Source organism: Cygnus atratus, chromosome 5 (assembly GCF_013377495.2).
Source record: "Cygnus atratus isolate AKBS03 ecotype Queensland, Australia chromosome 5, CAtr_DNAZoo_HiC_assembly, whole genome shotgun sequence".
In the NCBI taxonomy this organism is placed as follows: Eukaryota; Metazoa; Chordata; class Aves; order Anseriformes; family Anatidae; genus Cygnus; species Cygnus atratus.
The window spans coordinates 821,860-842,201 of NC_066366.1; the positions used below are offsets into that span (position 1 = coordinate 821,860).

At 39.5% G+C, this 20,342-nt stretch overlaps 1 protein-coding gene and 1 long non-coding RNA gene across 3 annotated transcripts in view; one reads left to right on the forward strand and one right to left on the reverse strand.

Annotated features, from left to right (window-relative positions):
• Positions 1-368: 368 nt before the first annotated feature.
• On the reverse strand, positions 369-8,239 carry LOC126913335 (uncharacterized). The gene is made up of 4 exons (XR_007708417.1): positions 7,945-8,239; positions 4,633-4,794; positions 1,617-1,646; positions 369-933 (listed from the first exon to the last, which is right to left on the reverse strand). It is a non-coding gene; the product is annotated as an uncharacterized LOC126913335 (long non-coding RNA).
• Positions 8,240-8,586: 347 nt separating this feature from the next.
• The window catches only part of DKK3 (dickkopf WNT signaling pathway inhibitor 3), a 32,401-nt gene continuing 20,645 nt past the window's right edge, over positions 8,587-20,342 (forward strand). The window contains exons 1-3 of one of the 2 annotated variants that reach the window (XM_035550293.2): positions 8,587-8,871; positions 10,793-10,930; positions 11,422-11,505. In XM_035550293.2, the coding sequence (XP_035406186.1) occupies positions 8,662-8,871; positions 10,793-10,930; positions 11,422-11,505 (432 nt within the window). In that variant the 5' untranslated portion in view covers positions 8,587-8,661. The remainder of the gene's footprint in view (positions 8,872-10,792; positions 10,931-11,421; positions 11,506-20,342) is intronic. The other variant, XM_035550294.2, reaches the window with a different exon arrangement.

The window sequence follows — 20,342 nt, forward strand, 5'->3', positions numbered from 1 at the left end:
CTTCATCAAAAGTAGAATGTTTTCTTGTATTAAAGTATGCAGAAGTATTCATTTTTTTAAAATCCAGGTGCTTATATAAACTTTCCCAGGTAGATGACCCAATCCCAATTTTGTTATTTTAGTAGGTTTGTTTTTATTAAAGAAACAATAAAAATTTAGATTCAAAATCCGCAAAATATAGTGCAGTCCATTGCCTTAAATTTTAAAATACCTTGTATATAAAAGAAAACTATTTAAAAATATTTTTGTGTGCATAAGTTTGTATTAAAGCTAATTGGTCATAACAACCCCAATAGATTACAGATAATGTGCATTTACAGAGGGATATACAGTAATACTTTTTTTTTTCAAATTATATTCCATATGGATTATTAACTTTGACCTTCATATTTCAATAGAAATTTAAGTAAGCATCTTGCCAGAAGTACAGTGGGAAAAAGGCTAGAAAATATCAGCTGAACACACATTCGACACAGCATTCTGTTTTTAATTCTTTCATCTTATCTCAGAAAGTACATCTCAGAATATTTATGAGACTGTTGCCAGCTCTTGTTGTTGTTTTTGCGAGGGGGTTGGAGCCAGTGAGGCCAGAACTGATGCATTCTACCAAATGCCACTTTTTAGTGGAATCTTGATCTGATGTCTCCCACGCTTGGGGGTGAGCAGCAACTGGAGCGCTGAAGGAAAGAGGGTGCACTGGGACATGCGGAGAGCAGCACCAGGAAGGCCTCTCCCAGATCTTGATGGGTCTGTGAAGAGGCTACCAGGAGCCACGACCTTCTCTTTTCCCTGAGCCCTTCCTGTTTCCTCAAACTTAACTGAGATCTTGAGTCACCAGTGATCATTTCTCATCAGAAAAAGAAAACAGCATAAGAAATAGAGAGAAATTGTTTCCACACAGTCAGTTCTTGTTCTGTTGGCTTCAACAACAACCTGGAAAAGCAGGTGACATGGGGAAATAGTATGCTAAAGTAAAAATATATAACTGTGAAAAAAATTGATCCTGTAGTGATTCACAAACTCAAGGACAGCAAGATGAAGGGAGCACCTGTTATTCCTTTATGAAATACTTTTCTTTGTTCTGAATCATTCAACGTTTTTTTTCTTGTGTTCTTTAACAAAGACCATATGCAAGTTAATTATCAGTGTATTAATGTCTTCATATTTGCACTAGCGATTTGGAAGATACACAGTCAGCTGAGAAAACTGGATAGTCCTAGGTTTGCACATGGATTAGAGAATCCTTAATTTATGAATTTTAAAAGTAATATCTTTCCAAATGAAGGACTCATATGTTTTTGTAGCCTTGGGGAAACAGCCAGCTGTGAATGGCTAACCTTTATTGTGGGATTTCTGTTTTCTGCTATGTAATACACAAACTTATTCACCATTGCAACCACTAAAAATGTGGCATGAAGCAGGAAAAAAAAAGGCAGTACCCACCCTTGAAGGAATACTAATTCAAACAAACTTCATTTCCATAATGAAAAAATGTACAAAATACCATAATTTAGAATGACATGCAATTTAAAAACAGGAAATATTGGAGCTGTTCCTCTTACATGGATATAAATCATGACAAATCTGTTAAAATCTGTGAAAGGAAAGTACAATACCTGATATCAGCTTGAATTCTGTTCTGTCTTCTGTGAAGTAAATAAATGCATAGTCCTTTATGATGTTAGATATACAAACCACAGGTTGAATTACTTTCATAAGTCTTAAGATATGGTTAGAACAGGAAATAGAAAATCAGAATATAGGAATGACTCAATTTCGTATCAGATTTTATCAGTGTTTGCATATTTCATTTTGAAACTGCAATGACATTAAACTAAGCTTTGACTACATACTAAACTAGAAAAATTAAATAATGATGCTCAGTTATAATGTACTATGTAGAGACATTGGAAATCTGGTAGAGAAAGACTACATACATTATAGAAGACAATTTCTTTGCTAAGTCTTAATCAATTATACCTGATGTTTTTGACAATGTTGTACTATATAGGTCTGTATTTTTCCTGACGTCATAAATGTTTAAGATATGTGGCTAGATGGGAATTGACGTAGCTTCATCAAACCTACAAGATGGAAGGCTGGATTGCTTCTATGATTAGGCAAACGCATGCACAAACTACTGGCTAGTGAGTCATCTATGAAATCGTTGTTGCCAAGCAGCTAACTTCGTGTGTATTTTGTCATTGCTTACATGCTTATCATTTTGAGAAAGGCTTGAGGAATAAATGGCTGTGACAACTTTGGGGGATTTATTGAATGCCTAGAATCTGCAAAGTTCTAAGTGGATAGCTGATACCTGATCTATAATGTTTTCCTAACACATCTGTTGTCTTTGGGGTTATTGGTAGCAAGTGCAATTTATAGCATCAAAGAGGGAAAAACCTGGCCAGCATGACACACATTCTCTTCCAAGGGATGAGAAAATTTCACCTTCATAAACAACCAAAGCACTACTATACATTATATTCCCCATATTTTGTTAAAAAAAGAAGCAAATAAACCAACTTTTTCTTCAAATTAGATGTCTCTTTTTGTGTATTATATATATGATAAAAGTCTTCTGTTTCTCACAGTGCATTTGGTTCTTTCTTCTTCTATGTCCTTTACTTCATACAAGCACATTTTATGTTTTCATATTCCTTTAAACTAGCTTCAGGATTCACTTCCCTTCAGTCATTTGCTTTTCTGAACCAGCCTTTTTTGTTTCCCTGCTTTTAGCTTCGCTGTTTTGTCCATGTGACTTTCTCTTTCATGTGGTCTCTCAAGTACTTTTTCTCTGCAACTCCTTCACACTGCTTCTCTCTTCCTGTGTCTCAAGCCAGTCTTCTCACCACCCCTTTCAAAAAACCTCCCTACTGCTCTAGTTGTTATCTTTCTAATTTTCCTTATATGAGTTCCTGTCTATCTTACTTCAACCCATTTCATCTCTTAATTTATTTAGTTCCTTCTCTTCCAGGTACCTTCTTCACGACTGTTGGCCCAATTTCACAGCAGTTCGTAGAATGCCCATTCCTCGATTCTCTTGTCCCAACTCTCACAAATACTTGTTGTGTCTGCTTATAATATAGTTTCAAGGGGGACAATAGCAACTGTAGCAAGGTAATGAGATCTGTAGTAAGATTTAGATCATACCTACCTTGATGTTGCAAAGTGCTGAAGCTAACAGGAATAGTCAACAATTAATGCCATGGAACAGACAACAGAATTTGGCTCTAAGATGTCTTTTCTCTACACATATCACCCCTACACAAAAAGGGACATGTTTCTCTCAACTTCCATATTAAAACCTTGATCGGATCAGTAACTGGGAAAGGAATGCTAAGTGGAAAGAGTTGGTCCATCAACTTACTCTTATTAACCTTGCTTACTATCTTAGCTGCAGCTAACTGAGAATTTTATAGAGTGGGTGGCTGCATTAGGGAAAAAGGTACAAATACAGTCTGGAAAAAATGTTCTCAGAGCCACATACCAAAAATCTTCATACAGCTTACAGCCACAAAACAACCACCCTTAAGAGCAATGAGAAGGGAAAACAGAGGCACTCAGAATGAGCTATAAGCCTGCCAGAGGTTTCAGGAGACCCACACTATCAGCTCAGCAGCCCAAGCTATATCACTTCTTACTACAATAGGGAAATGCAGTCACCAAGCAGTCTCTGCCTTCATGACAAAGCCCCAGAATGGAAGCACCATTTGAATGCCTGCAAATTGCATTAAGGACAAACACTACAGAAAGTCAAAAAGAAGTGATTTGTCCAACCAGCCTGAGAAATTCTGTTTTAAAGAAAAATGCACTATTTGTGACAGACCACAAAAGGCTTATGTCTTCTAGCTTCAAAAGATACAGCTGGGACATCACAGGTCAAGGTTCCCTACAAGAATGAGGCAATACAACTCAACCCTGGCCTAGAAGGATGCTCTCTGATTATGAGAGAATAGCTTAATATTTGTTAATATCCAGCCTTCCAGCTCTTGGGAGCTGATATCAATGAAACTATCAACTATCTATCTACAACAAACTGAGCACACCAAAAACTTTCAACCATTACTTTCTGATCTGAAATGCACTCTAAGAAAGATCTGGATACAGAGATTCTGCATTTCACTCCCAATTATCTTAACCACCAAGTCTTAAAAACATTAAATGCTACAATAGTGCTCGTGATAGTGTTTGCACATACGGACTGTCAGTTTATACCCCTCCCAAAAAACACACGTGCACATTTCTGTAAAAAGAATTACACTGACCTTTTCATTTATGAGACAATATTGCACTTCATAAGTAGCTGGAATAATTTGGCATGTGAAAGTTTCGAAATGTAATTTGATTGTATGAATATACACAGCAATACATTTGAGTAACAGTAAGATTGCCATCCATTGCCATGGACTTGTGCATTACAAATACAAAATAATACTTTCTAAAAACTTTCAGAAACTTATTGCCTAAGGTCACTATTTTTAAATGAAGACAATGGCTTGCAGTGGCATTTAAACTATCATTGGGCGTGTGCTAGAATACAGCAGTTTGCCTATGCACGTAATTTGCATTTGTGGTTGTTCAAAACTTCTCTATACTGGAAAACTCCTAGGGGTAGAAAAGAGTCCTTACCAGGCTCTGCAGTTTGCATAAGTCAAAGCAAATTCAATATGCTGCATTTCCATGGTCTGGAAAGCAGATAGAGTTTAGAGGTTTCATCTGGTTTCTTGTTGTCACAGCTCTAATAACATCTGGTGGGTGACTCACTGCTCAATCTGTTCTGGTCATGAGTAACTGAGAAGATAACAAGGCACACCATAAAAATAGGCATTGTTGATTATTCAGGCCTTCACCAGTTAAAACTGGGAGCATATGAAAAGGAAAATACAGTCCACAGAGCAATAAAAAATGAGATCAAAACATGTTCATATTTCAAATGCATAGCTGCTGTCTTGCTAAATAATGCACCATCAAATGCAAACAATATTCCTATTTGCATAATTCTATTTTTTCTGAGTAAATTACAGCTGTCCCATAATGACAGTATTTGAAAAGGCTGACAAGGATTTACTGTATGCTGTGAGGTTAATATTTCACAGGTCCTATAACAATCTAACCTCCAGAAAATTTTATGATCATTCACAAGAAGTCCAAAAGAAGATAATGGAACTCCACTCTAACTTCTGCAACTAAGAAGATAAAACTTTCTTTCTTATCTAAGAAAATAAAACTAAACAGACCACAAATCTTGCCTTCTATCTACTAAATAAGGGCCTGCAAGGTGGTCACCTACATCTGAAAGTTATTCTGGTTCTGACAAGGTGCGGAGTTGACTACGATAACGGTTCAAAATCAACTCTATGTGTGATCCTCTTACAATCTTAAACAAGGTCTTACTGCTTTGCAATGTAACCTACTTACAGAACAAAATAAATTAAACTAGAATGTAGCACAATTACTCCAGAATAGTATTAAATTAGGAATTTTCAGGAACAGCAATTCCAGAAAAACTCTGTTGATAATCTTCTCATTGCAGTCAGGTTTATCCCAAACGTGTTAGCATTTCAGTGTCCTTAATGCCTATTTATTTCAGCAAAACCTGAGAAAAAATATGACAATTTAATGGTTCTGCTCTGATAGCTATGAAATCCCTAATTCTTTCCGATATTTTCCTAAAACTCCTAGATCTCAGACTGAGCTTAAAATTTTGATATATGTTTCATATATGAAGATGGTCAGAAAGTTAAACACTGAGCTGATCCAGCAAAATAACTCTGTGTTTTTTATACTAGAGTTATTCAATCCTGACATTTACAAGTTTCCGTATTGTAAAACCTCATGTGAGTAGAAAAAAAATTTACTACAACTCAGAGCTTTGTAAATCCAAGCATTCTTATAAAACAAAAGAGCAGTAAAAAGAGTAGCCATTTAATAATGTTATCACATCTTTATCTGTCTGGATAGTCTCTCCCATAGAAAACCATTAACTGCTACTGTACTAATAAAACAATCATTTTCACATGGGAATTAAATACTGCTGACATGCTAAACAGTAATTTTCAAGATTGTAGTATGAATATTCGAATTCATTTTAGGCCATAAGCATTCAGTTTGCCACTTGTTATTCTACCTCCTCAGTTAGCTGCACCAAGTCTGGTTTGCCCTTGGCTGCTGTCACAGCTGGCCTTTCAAGCTGCTGTCAGCAGGGACTCAGTGGCAGGGCACAGTCTCCCACAGGATGCCAACTATGATCACCCACTGAGGCCCCGTCACTGAACTGGGCAGCTTTCCCATGGATCTCATACCTAAATCACCATTGGCCAAAAGCCACAACCAGGTACTTTGGTGTAGGCATCCTGCACGCTTGGGGAGTAAGGGAAAGGAGCACTAGAGAGGGTGACAGCTGCGGGTGCACACCATTCGCTCCGCAGGTGATGGGGTCAGCCCAGCAGCTGGGTGACCCCTCGGCAGCACCAGCTTGGCACCCCAACTTGACTGCAGCCACAAAACACAGCCTCCTCAGGGGAAATTCAAAGGAACTGCCAAGACACATAGTGCTTAAGATGGAAGAAACTGCTAATGTCACTTGCTAGTTCCCTCTCCTAACTCTGCTCAGCAGACTTCTGGCTTTCGGTTTTGGGGATTTTTGCTTGCTGGTAATAGATTTTGTCTTTGCTGTATTGTTATCGGATGTTGTTCATACTTACATCCTTCAGAAGGATGTCTTTTCTTTTCATAGATTAGCCAGACATCTTGCTACTCTTTTTTTCTAATTGATTGACTGTTCACAGTACAATTGTTGGAAAGGGAAAAGAACTCAATTAAATGGTAAATGAACATTCAAACTAACAGATGTTTGAAACACTGAACACAATGTAACATATGTCCTTTAAATGAATAAACAATGTGTGGGGAAAAAAAAAATTGAACATGCATGATTCCCTATCCTACTGATTTCAGGAATGTGCTCTTTTGTCTCAAAACTCATCCAAGCAGAAAGTGGTTTCTATTCTCCAGAATCACCAATTCAGATGATGGCTATCTTTGACAGGAGTGCATTCACCATGGCAAGGGAGCATTCTTGACTCAAATTCACCTTAAGGTTCTTGTACTGAGGCTAACCAAAGTCTTTCAAACTCTTTTTGTGTAGTATCTCTGGGATTTGCTTTTCCTAACTACACTTCCAGCTAGAATTATGCCAGCTTATTTTATCTTCCCTGAATTCATTACTTAATGTCTAAAAATAAATTATATCTTGACAAAAGATCATATATGTTTTTGTATAATGCGGGTTTTTTTTGTATAATATACCTTTCAGGAGATGTTCTCAAAACCTTCAGATACTTCTCAAAGAATATTAAACGTCTTAATGCTAATTAAGTGTCACCTGTACATCGTCACTGGCAATATTAATAAGCTGTTTTAAGACAGTAAACTGGAAATCTAACTATAAAGACTGGAAAGAGGAGTATGTTATCTAAATTGCACAATTGTTTTATATGTTGCATTTCATGCAATGTGATGGAATAAAGTTAATTTGTTCCAGATAATTCCCAACACACTTTATTACTTAAATTGTGTAGTCCAAGGAGTTAATATTTCAAAAATATCAAACTACTGCAATAAATTGAGATTTATGGTGTGTCCAAAAGGAAACCTTCTGTGGCACTGAAAAAAAAGTATGAACTTCAGAATCATTTAGGTTGGAAAAGCCCCTACAATAGTATGTTTCTATGATATGCGGGAGCTAGGAGACTGAAGGGTTTCCCTCTGGGGACAGACGGGGCCTAACAATCTCCATGCCTCTCTACTGCCTTTCTGCTAGAGCTGTATGAAGCTTCTTCAGTCTGCCAATAACTATGGAATTTATATTGGTGATTATCGTAATTTGCAGGAAATGTTCAGGACATATATGTTCTGCAGAAATACTTTACTCACTATTACCTCTCATCCAGGCTCCAAAATAAAATGAGTTTTCTCTTGGCATGACATTGTTGCATCAGAGCAGCCAGCCGACTACAGCTAACCATCTACGAAATTCTTGAGGTGCAGCACGGACAGGAAGAGTAATGTGGAGGCTGGGGAAGATGCACACAGATAAAAAAATGATGATGTCGTCTTAAATTTTGGGGAAAAAGATTTGGAAGGAAGTCATCAGAGAGAGTAGGGCGCTGGCCAGCCAGATGCTGGAGGTATCAACTCTCAGAGAACTAGCTGGTCCTCAGAGCCGACCACATCTACTGACGAGCCTCGCTGAAGACTAGAAAGCAAAATACATAACGGAGATATTGTGAGGCAGCTCCCACCATCCTCCTCGCATTAAACGTGCCTGAAAAATCAAGAGAGGGAAGCCCTCGGGCCCGAAGGGTGACCCCCTCCGCCTTTTTCCCTCAGCACCCCTCCCTTTCCCGCCGGCCCGTCCCTTCCCGCCGCGCTGGGGCGTTGTGCCCCCGCCTCGCTCTCCTCACGCCCAGGCCTGCGAAGCCGCGGGGGGCCGCGGGGGCCGGGCCAGGCCGGGGCGGGCCGGCGAGGGACTGCGGGGGGCTGCGGGGCTGGCGCTGCACTGCGGAGCCGCCTGCTGCCGCCCCGCCCCGCCCCGCTCCCCCTCCGCGCTGCCAGCCCGCAACCGGCACGGGGAGCGGCGGGAGCGGTGCCACCGGGATGCGGCGCGGACCAGCACCGGCCGCGGAGCCGGGTCCGCGGCTGCTGCTGCTGCTGCTGCTGCTGCTGGCGGCCGCGCTGGCAGCTCCGTGCTGCGCCGCGGCGGGGGACGGCGGACGGCGGCGGGCCGCCAGCCTGGGCGAGATGCTGCGGGAGGTGGAGGCGCTGATGGAGGACACGCAGCACAAGCTGCGCAACGCCGTGCAGGAGGTGAGGGGGCGGCTAGGTGCGGTGGGGTGTCCTCCCCCTTCCCTCCCCTTCTACCCTGGGGCCGGGCCGCACCTGCGGACAGCGGCGCGCGGCGCTAACATCTCACCCGCCCTCGTCAGAGCCGTCACCGCCGCCGCGCCTGAGGGGTGAGGAAAGGTGGCGGGCGGACCCGCTGAGGGAGGTGACGGGGGCCGGCTGCGGCGGAAGCGCTCCCCTGCCGCCGCCGGCGCTGCTCGCTCCCGCCTCCGGGCTTGCCGTGCCTACCGCCCGGCTCCCCCGCGCCGCCCCCGCGCCGCCCCCGGCCGAGGCTCCCGGCCGCCGAGTCTCCCTGCCGCCGCTGCCCCGCGCTGTGCCGTGCTGCGCGCCAGGGGGGGCGCTGGAAAGCCGGCCTCGCCGTGTGAGAGCTGGTCGTGAGGCAAACGTGCGGGCAGACATCTGCCTGGATCCTAAAGCAGGAGCAAAAAAGGGCGTGGCAAGGGGAAGAGTGAAGGGAAGCCTTTAATGTTGTGCAGCAGCACCTAAAACGCCAGAGGTGATCGCAGATAAGGATTCAAAGGTGTAAGACAATCCTGAAGATGTATGTGGAGAAGCAGCTTATTTTTCATGTAATTCCGTGTCTTGATCTCAAGTTACTTGCCCAGAATCACACAGGACCTGTTTCAAAGCCAGGAACTGAATCTACAACCCCAAGCCATTGTCTCACATACCAGTCAAAGCACATATTTCTGCATTCCTCCCACTTCTGGGCCTTTTCCCTGTCATGTTCAAAATCTTCCTTCCAAGTTCTCTCTTTCACTTAAAACTAAGTTATGTAGTCCAAAAATCCTTTTACTCACAGGCCACGAGGGACACAGACCTTTGTTTACGGTAATTAGATCATTTCTGAACTTTTACTGTTACCCAGATGGTTGCTGAATTCTGCTTGTCATCCATTTCATTTAGGCTGTAAACACATTGAGACAAACCATTAAAAAAGCATGCTTTACAATACAAAAAATATGCTTAGTTGTAAATAAGGATGTAGTTAAAATGTCTGCATATTTTACTGCTTCTATTAAAAATGTTTATTCGGGATTGAGGAATGGTCTGTATACAGTACAACAGATGGATTCTCTGAGCTGCATGGGAGCAGGTAAATGCTTTGCTCTTGAAAAGGTTTGCAACTGTCAGTTAAAGTAGATACACCAAAAAGAGAGATTTTTGTCTTGGGAAAAATTCTGTTGTTCACCCTGGCTGAACTTGTGGCCTCCTAGCTCTGTCACAGTGATTGCAAGTAACAGACGTGAAACAACTTGCTCCAAGTTTGTATTGTTTACAAGGCTCATGCCCTTTTGCTGTGCTTGCTCTGTTTTCTGATTCAGAGAACACTCTTATCACCTCTTCTGTGCCAAGTCTTCATCTGGCAAACAAAGAAATGGGAATTGAAATAAACAGAGAATTAAATTCTGTATGTGTGCACCCTGACCTATAGGACTTCTGCTGCCTTCAAGGGGCTTTGCCTGTGACTCTCTCCTGCCAGAATATTTTCTCCCCTTTGTCAGGTGGGAAAGTGTGTCTGAAGCGGTTAGTGTTTTCCTGGGAAAAATAGAAAGCCAGACTCTTAACCAGTGTTGGCCTGTATAGATACCAAATTGTCACTCGTCTCAGCACACTTTTTCCTCACAGAGACTGACTTCAGCTCATTATTTAAATTGTTCAGAGCTCAAGGGCTTAGCTCTCCAGTGTTTCTATAGACCATTAAAAGAGCTGCTGTGGTTGCTGTGTGAAACAGCTGAGTGCTCCCATACAGAGGGATCTATATTAACAGCATCATACAATTAAACAGGGCATTACTGAGGGCTGGAAAAGATATGTTGCTTGTTCTCTTTGGTGTAATCATTTCAGCTTGCTAATTTTCAGTTGGTTTATTTAAATTTGGCAGATGGAAGCTGAAGAGGAAGGAGCAAAAAAACTATCAGAAGTAAACTTTGAAAACTTGCCTCCCACCTACCATAACGAGTCCAACACAGAAACCAGAATTGGTAATAAAACTGTTCAGACTCATCAAGAAATTGATAAGGTATGAGAAAACGTACATACCAAGCTGTTCATTCTCACATGACCTTTTCTTCAAAAGTAAAAACAATTTTGCATGTTTTGTAGAGAAGCATGAGAATTTGAAGCATAAACTTTCCTGATGATAATTACTTCTGGATTTTATTGTATCTTATTTGCTTGCCTGATAGGTTTAGGAGCATATAACATAAAAGTTTAATGTAAAATAATTACTTTGAAAAGAAATGCATACTAAATGTAGAACACAGGTATGGCAATTGCATAGGTAATGAAAGAATGATCATTTCTCACTGTTAGCTTCATTACAGTGATGTTTCAAATAGTTAAGGAGTTAGCCTTGTCATCTACTTTTTTCCTCCAAATAAGGATTTTGCCTGAGTGCCAGGAAGATGGGAAATAGCAGTGTGGGAATTATAGCAGAATACGACTGAGAGTAACAAAGGAACATAATTTAAAAATGTATTTTGATTTATTGTTGTTCTTTTGCCATATCAGGTTACAGATAACAAAACTGGATCAACAATTTATTCTGAGACAGTTATTACATCTATAAAAGATGGAGAAAACAAAAGAAATCATGTAAGTGAACACATTTTTTCCTCTTGAAAGTTAAACAAATACTTTAAATTCACCTGTCTGAAGAAAGCGATATAGTTCGTGGATCGGCATAGCCAAATTTCTGAATGTTTTAAAACACAAAACTATTCATGTAAGCAGTCATAATGTTTTTGTTGTTGTTGTTGTTGGAGTTTTGTTTGTTTTTAAATAGTTTAACTTAGGAAAACTATATTACAAATTTGCAGGGTAGTTTCAATGTTGCAATTAACTGAGGTGCTTGATCTGAATATTGAATTTGTCCATCAAACGTAAGTATTGTACTCAAATAGCAAAGATAGTTATACAGCCCTTTCCAACGACTGTGAATAAACCCTCAGTATAACAGTGCTCCATGGATGCTCTGTCTGTGCTTTTGGTTTTCATAGCAAAATTGTTTTATAGACTTTTAACTCTAGAAAATAATCCCTATTTGTCTGTCTTGAGGAGTCAGTGGAACAATATATGGCTCTATTTGCTTTTCAGCCTCGGCTGGTGGTGAGAACTGGTTGTGAAATGTCATTTTGGGGAGGGGGAGAGTGGAGGACAACTCCCTTTACTTCTGGAAACACGATTGTTCACAGATTCAAAAAAGTTTAAAAGATTAAGAATATTCTTTACCCAAGTCTTGCAAATACAGGTACATTTGCTAAACGACAGTAGTCTCATTAGAATTTCCTGTCCTGAACGCAGGCTCAGGTTGTTTCTGAGAAAGACAGGTGGTAAAGTGGATGTATCAGATGATATCATATTTTTCTATGAAAATAATGTCATTACCCACAGAATTCATGAGAAAATGATTCTACATGTACAGAATTTTTCTTGATAGTTCTTTTGCTTGGTAAAGAACCACAATGAAAAGCAGAGTGTAGTGTAAAAACCATCTGCTAGCTCCTCCTATGTCTGTCACTGAATGCCTTGTGGCAGCATAGCCTTTTGGCTAGTGGATTCTGAGTATTTAAATGATCTTTTCTAATACTGATCACATTGGTTTAGTATTTCTGCCAGACTGATTCTGCATCTTCCATGGATCAAGTTGTTTTTATGTCCTACTGCAGGAATCTGTACCCCTGTGTTTTATAAGTTCCCTTTTGCTGTTGATGCAAGTGAAGGGTTTTTTTGTTTGTTTATTTGTTTGGATTTTTTTTGTGTATGACTGAAAGGAATACTTGTCTCCATTAATCTCCCTTGTGCTGCAGATGTAAGGGCATGTTTGGATAGTCATCTGGTTTTAGTCATCTGTTTTTTACTGAGATTTATTACTACAGAAGACAGTACATTTATATGTGTATTTTCTTTAATCTTATGAGCATCTAAATTCCTAGATGTGAGCACTTAAGCTTATACATTCATCATGAAAATTCTAATTGGCATGTGTAGGTAATAACTAGAAAATCAGCTTTTGCCTGGTGGCTGTTTTATATTCCACCTGAAACTGATCCTGGGCACCCTCCCCCAGGCTCTCTCTACACCACTCCAATTCATAATAGATCATTGCACTTTTTAGTTTGGTGTACCATTTTCCTTTCACTCCGAAGTCAAAAGGCAGACTAGATTAGAAAACTAAACTGTCCAGCAATTCTAGCAAATCTCAGATATACTGCTGCAGCAACAACCAGATTTTAAGTCTTGCAAAGCCTCTGCCGTTGAGGGTGATGGTCAGCATGTACTAAGTTAGAACAACTGTTAGGTTTTCTTCAGATACTTTCATGCTCTTACTAGGACAGGACTTGCCAGTGTTTGCTCTGGTAGCTGGCTTTGTCTAACTAATAGTTTATGATTTAATTTAGTTTAACATGTCCTGGCTTATTTTAGTCTAACTTTCTTCCAGTTCTCTCTTGGAAGTTCTCCAACTATTTTATAAGACATTAGAAAAAGAAAAAAATATGGTGGTAGTTCCTATTTTATTAGGTGTAAATCCTGAAATGTGAGCATCTTCTCTGCTGTCATCCAGTGACTAAGGTTTCCCTCTTTCAGCTCATGTTTTTATACTGCTATTAAAGTTGGGAATAGCAAGTAGCAAAATTAAGTTGCTTGTGCTTTCTTTTTAACTGTTTGACAAAGGTTATAGATTTAATGGTAAGTCAAGGTACAAAATAAATTGCAAATATTCTAAGGTACAGTTTGGTTTTATAGAAAGTGCTAACATATTCCAAGATGCTTTTTAATAATGAAATATGTGTAATGGAGGCAACTTAAATATCTTTTCTTTTTTTTTCAAACAAGTATGGTCATTATCTTCAAAACCAGCGTACAGAAGCAAACCTTTCAACTTTCTTAACACTGGGACACAACACTAGTGTTGTTTCTTAATGTATTTGGCTTGCTCGTTGTATCTATTTGTTCTTCACACCTATAAAAATATTTATAAGTTAGCTTTCTCCAATGATCATACAAAGTTCCTTATAAGCTTCGTACATCTAGTGAATGATAATATCTATGTTCTCCTTATGGGAAAGTTGTCTCACTTAATAAGGTAGTGCTGTTTCCAGAACCAATATAGTGATTAGTCTTCCAGCTAAATACAACTAGCTGAATAATTTTTTTTCTCATACTTCATGGTGGCAGACCTCATTGAACCGATGATTGCATTAACTTCATCTAACATTTAGATCCTGGGGAGCTTTTTTCAACATCCTTTCTGCAGCAGCTACTGAAACAAAACATTTGTTAACGTTTATTTGTCTCTCACTCTTTTGACCTTTGAGCATGCCCATGGTACAAACACTTAATTTAAAGGTTGCCAAGTTAGAGAAAACACTAAATGGGAAAAGCAACCAACAGACATATTTGATTCTTGTTTAAGGGGACCAGGCAGATCTACATATATTAGTGTATCTAAGAAATACCTAACAGAATCAAATCTAAAAATGCTTGAAAACTTTAAACATTAAGGAAGAATATACTTAGGGTACTGCTAGGCTGCAGAACTATTCTAGGAGTAATTGCATGAGATTGAGAATTGGAAAATTTGGATTACAGCTGGAAAAACATGCTGCCAAGGAGAGATCTACCAAGTGGAAGAAAAAAAAAAGTTCAAATTCAAAAGTACCATTGCTCAGATCTGTCAACTTAAGACGAAAATATTGGGAAAATGAGTTAAAGGCATTGCCAAGAACTTTGCACTGTCTCCTTAGGTCATTATTATATATGTTAATTTTCATATGTGAGGTGTTAAGTGACATTGTAGGATGCCTCAGTCACTTTCCAGGCAGCAGGTTTTCCAGACCACTGGAAGGTGGAAGAGTTATTCTACTTCCTGGCTGCTTATTTCAAATGTTAGCAGCAAAGTAATACATGTATAGCTCTTGTATTCTGTGGGCAGTTTGAAAGGAAAACCTTTTGAAATCTTTTTGGAGGTTATCTCTGTGGGCCTCTAAATACAGCTAGTATATGCTGTTCTGTAATGCACATCCTTGATACCCATCAGTGATTCATCCTGCTGTGTAGTGTAACACAACAAGTGGTTTGTATAGTTGTAGCTGTAAGTGTTGATGATCATTTGAAAAGGGGCAGATAGTGACACTTTGTTCTGAGGATGGAGATGCTGGTAGCAGAGGCTGTGAGGAGCCAGCCACTGGGAACTGGCCCGCTGTTCTAATGCTATCCTTCAGATTGGTGCCTCTTTAGAACAACACTTCTGTTTATTTTCACTCAGCCAAATAAAAGAAATCAGCACACAATATCACACAAACTCAGCTTTTATGCTTGTAGGGAAACTGAATGCTGAAAGCCAAACCTGCCTTATAGGTTCAGTTTATAGGCTTGGCTTGTAAAAAGTTAAGGATTTGCATAGCTCCTGCTCTTTAGGTATATAATTGGGTGGTAAATATGAGAATTCATCAAACACCTCAGCAAACCATCTGCTCTAAAATGTACAGTCTATATAATTTATTACAGTAGTAATTAATAATAATCGCAACCCCACAACCCTTATTTCTCATTTATTCTCTGAGCTGAGTTAGAAGCTGCTGAAATCATTGAAAGTTTTTTTCAGTGATACTTTTGGGCTTTGAATCCTGACGTAAAAGCTGCACAGGTAGGGAAGGATGTGCCTTAAAACCCATCTGTCTTGCAGTAATAAATTCACATTCTAACCAGAATCAAATTCAGCACTGGAAAAGCAGTTTCATGGAAAAGAAATTGTGCCTACGTTTTAAATCACAGTGCCTCTGCTATCCCATGTCCTCCCACAACAGGTAGAAATATACATATCTATAATACATATAAATGGTGTATCTGTACACTATGTACATGTATATATATATTACAGAAAAATTAGACGTAATCCCCTACACATGCATATTCCTCTCTCAGACATTATTGCTTTTTGGCTTTGCATCACAAAAGTATTCTCTTTGGACTATATTCTTTGTTACTGAGTGGCTCAGTTGATAGTATTTTGATAGCCAGAAGACTGTTGGTATTTTAAGCCTCCAGAAGAGGAACTAGACCGCTTGCCATTTCTGGCACTGAGACCTCATTCTCAAGAGGTGTTGCATTATGTGGAGGCGCCATTTACATTCCCAGACTAACATTCATTTTCTCGGATGTCAGTGAGGACTGACAAGTTACCAGCATAGATGTCAGGCTTTGATCCATCAGTCTTGTATCACCAAGGAGGCCAAATACAAGCAATAGGTAGCTGGATGTGCATGTTTTTATGCCTGTGTAGGGTTTTACATCCACTTGCTTTTAAGGTTTAAGGTTCAAATATTCTATAATTTACTTTCCTGGGAACATAGCCTAGCATGCAAGTTAACAGAGTAGCTCCAGTAGAAAGCTCGGTGTAGAGTACAGAACATAAAGTAACAGTGCTTTTTATTACCATGTGAAAGTCAAAATGTTTTCTGGTTTGTTGACTAGTTCTATTTCAATTGTGGTACACTAGCCTAGTCAATGAAAAGGAAGCATGAACAATGAAAATGCAAGGAGACAAAATTGATACTGGTAAGATTTACTGCAAAAAGATTAGTTGCTTTTCTTAGTTGCATTTGGAGTAGTATTTTATGTAAGTTCTAACTCAAAGCCACTGTACCTAAGATTTTTTTCTTGTCTGTATTCATCTGATAAATAAAAATAGCAACTTTTATAGCAAGTAAACTCTAATAGAAGTACATCTGGTTGCTCTCAGTTCTCTTCCTTGCAACTGTGTTTTGAAGATGCTAAAGTTTCGGGAAGGTGTACTGGGGAACTGGAGGAGTATCATGCATTTCTCAATTAGCTTTGGCACTATTAAAAACATTGCTTTCTTTTGCCTGACATTGTTGATAGAAGCTCTTCAGAGCACAGCTGTACCTTCTCATGAGTTAGAAGGTACAGGTCGTGTTTCTTTGTGGGAGAGTAGAGAGGTGCCTCCAGTGTGGTACTGTGCAAGGTGCTTGCTCTCTCTGTGAACAGGTGGGTGTGTGCCTGTATACACATGTGTACTTAGCACCAGCCTTCTGCAAATACAGCAGCTGATTAGTAATTTTGAATACTCCGGTGCTTAGGAAAGAGAACCTGTGATACCAGGCCAGGTTAGAGAGTGCTGTCTGGATCCCTGCAGCTCTGGACAGGGAGTACTGTACCACTGTGGAACTGCTTTTGCAAGCTGACTCGACCTGTTCTGGAAATGACTGTCTGTTTTTTTTACAGATTAAATGTGAGTTTGACCCTGATGTGTAAATTTAAGAAAGTGACTGGAGAACAAAAGCTCCAGAGTCATACAGGTTTATTTGTAGAGATAGAATAGATAGCAACCCCATTTTAATGGCCTTACTTACAACATTTTTAAGCCTTTAAGTAAGAGATTTATCTTTACTCTGGTAGTAAGATAGTAAAAAGAAATAGAAAGTAGTTAAACATTAACTTCTGGGGTTCTATTTCCCTCTTCAACTTGTAAGACAAGATTTTCTAGAGAAAAATCTGCTATAAATGGCCAAGCTGTAGCACATCTTAACCAAACTTGCAGTTCTCTGTGATTATCCAGAACTGCTAAAGTTACTGCTTGATTCCTATTTGAGCAACTTATACGATTTCTCTAAGCATGTTCTCAGCCATATGCAAGAGTTGCACTCTTTGAGATCTGTACTGCTCCAAGGAGAGGAGTTCCTACCAGTGCTGAAGTGAAAATGAACTTTGAAAATTGAGAAGGAAGCATTTGTGGAGTGAAAATTGCAATTTGTCCATCAGCAGCACTGCAGGAGAGCAGCTGATGGCAAAAATTTGAACATCCAGGATCTTAGTGCTGATGTCTGCTCCCTTTGATATGTTAGTATCTCAGGGAAGATACTTGTTTTGGGCATCCCAGGTTTACGTTTGGGTCCCATTTTTTTGTTTCATTTTTTACAGAACTTCTAGTGTCTGGTGACTTGCAGTTGACAACCTTAAACTATCAATAGACACACTAAGTGCATTATTGGATTGAAATCCTGGTCTGTCTGTAGCCAAAAATCCCATAATATCTAAAACTGGTAGTTTTTGTATACTTAATCATTCAATTCATTAGCACTTTTAGTATTCTTTTCTGTTAACTGCCCAGTCTGCTCTGTTGGCATCACTTGTTACACAAATCTTGACTAGTGCAGTTCTTTTGAAATCACTCCACCCTTTAGGTAGTTCTTAGTGTAGGAGTAGATAAAGGCAATCTTCACTTCCTAGCTAATATTTTGAGAGAGAATTAATGAATGAACCATGTCAGTTTTTCAAGTTTATATACTAAACAGTAACTTGAATACATTAGTTTACTATTAGTTATAATGTAAGCTGAAGCTTTTTGCAAAAAGTGCATGTATAGCTTACAGTGGCAGTCATTTAAAAGAGAGAACTCGAGTTTCACAAGCCCTTTGTAAGCAGGATATCTGCATGTTATTGCACTCTCTTTTGCTAATTGCTGATTTTTAAGTAGTACGTCTCAAGCGCTTGCAAGTCATAGCTTGCATTTTAAAACAGAACACCTTTTGTAGGCAAGGTTCCCATCCAGTCCCAAACCACCTAAATTCCTGCAGCAGAACTACTGAACAACAAGGTTCAGACATTCTGAACATTTGGCTGAACCCCCTTTTTTTCTTCTTTTCAGTTTCAGCCCTGACAATGTAGTGGATGAAGCTGAAGGGAAGGTGCATATAGCTCATGGGGGCAAGTAGCTTGGGTTAGAGTGGGAAAGGATGTGGAGGTGGGTACAAAGGGAGAGAAGATAAAGCCTAAGATGAGAAAAAATGTGCCATTAGTATTTTGAATTGCCCTTATTCATATATATTTCTGGAGTACTTAGGATATGTATCTTGTTTGTAGAGCAAGGGACATAGTCTTCTTGTTTTGAAAGGTGTGATGGAGTGTGGATGTAACCATCAGTGTTCATATATAACACTGTAAGCACCAGATGCTTCTTACTGATGCAAAAGCTATTAAGAGGTTTAATTTGCTCACGGGTGATAGAATGGCCTTACTGTGAGTAACAGCGTGTCCCTAAGACCAGAAGTTTTACTGGTCATGTGATATTTGCAGGACTATTGCCAAAAAATCTGAAACTTAGCCTCCATGGATGGAAAGATGTGTCATTAAGGAGTTTGAAACCCTTGTGTGTCGCCTCTGCTCCTGCATGAAGAAACTTCTCCAAGGAAGAAGGGTGGGAAAGCTCTGTAATAGCCAGCTGAGGTGTGTGTCAGAGGCTGTGTCCACATCTTTGTTTACTGACGTGAGTCCATTCTGATCTGGCTTGTTTTCTCAGAGAAAACACTGTGTAGAAAGTTACGGGTCTGTGCAGAGAATCCACACATGAATGGATAGTGTGTGCAAACAAGATGGTTTTGTAATACTATAGGGCTGCAATGGCCATGATGCAGAGAAAAGTGAGACCTCAGTTTCCATGGACTCAGATATCATGCTTGGTGACCCCAAACAAACAAGCAGGTGTAAACAGCTGCTAGACCTTGTCAGAGTGAAGAGAAGCAAGGTGCCTTTTGCTGAGAGATGGGACAAACCAGGCAGGTGTTTGAGCTGAAAACACGACAACCAAAGGTCAGAACACAGATCTTTATCACATTTTTTGCCTTAAATAGGGCTCAGATTTACAGGCCAAGAACTGATGCAACAGCAAATGGGTTATTCCTAATTAAAGGCATCAAATCCTGTTCCCATTTGTGTCAGTGAGAATCTGAAGTAATTTGGACAATTTCAGTGAATTTACTTTGCTAGTAAAAAAGTAGTAGCTAGGATTTCTTTCACATTTTGCTGTTGTGCTAGCTTAGTGTAAGTTTTCTTCTGTCAAGTTTGGCAAAGAAAATTGTGTTGTGCTAATTAATATTCTGAAAGTAACATTCTTCATTAGTAATTCAGGTCAATGCCTGTGTTAGGGGATGTTTAAAACTTTGCCAGAGCCTTGTGTTACAATGTAGTATTTCGTTTCCAGTTCAACTCCAAAAAACAAACAAACAAGAATATTTTTGTGCAAAATCATATTTGCTGAAGAACTGCTTCACCATTTTTTTTCTATCTGAACTCTTACCCTTTGAGTAGCTAAATAACGAAGGGAGAAAGATATTCTTGGAATAAATTTCTCCTTACCAAAAATAAACTATTACTGTAACACAATCACAATGCCTAGAATTGGTTCAGTGTTCTAGGTGATTGTGTTAGTAAAAACACAACAGCAAATCAGGAAGTTTACCCCTAGAAAGCTACAAAACAAGCTTTCTCTAGAAGAATCAATGCCCATCTGCATTCCTCAGTGTCCATCTGACAGTCATACACTACTTCTACAACTTACAGCAATCTTGTTAGTGGTGGAAATCTGACTTGTCTGAAACTTTCCATCTGTGGGGAGGTATACATCATGTTTA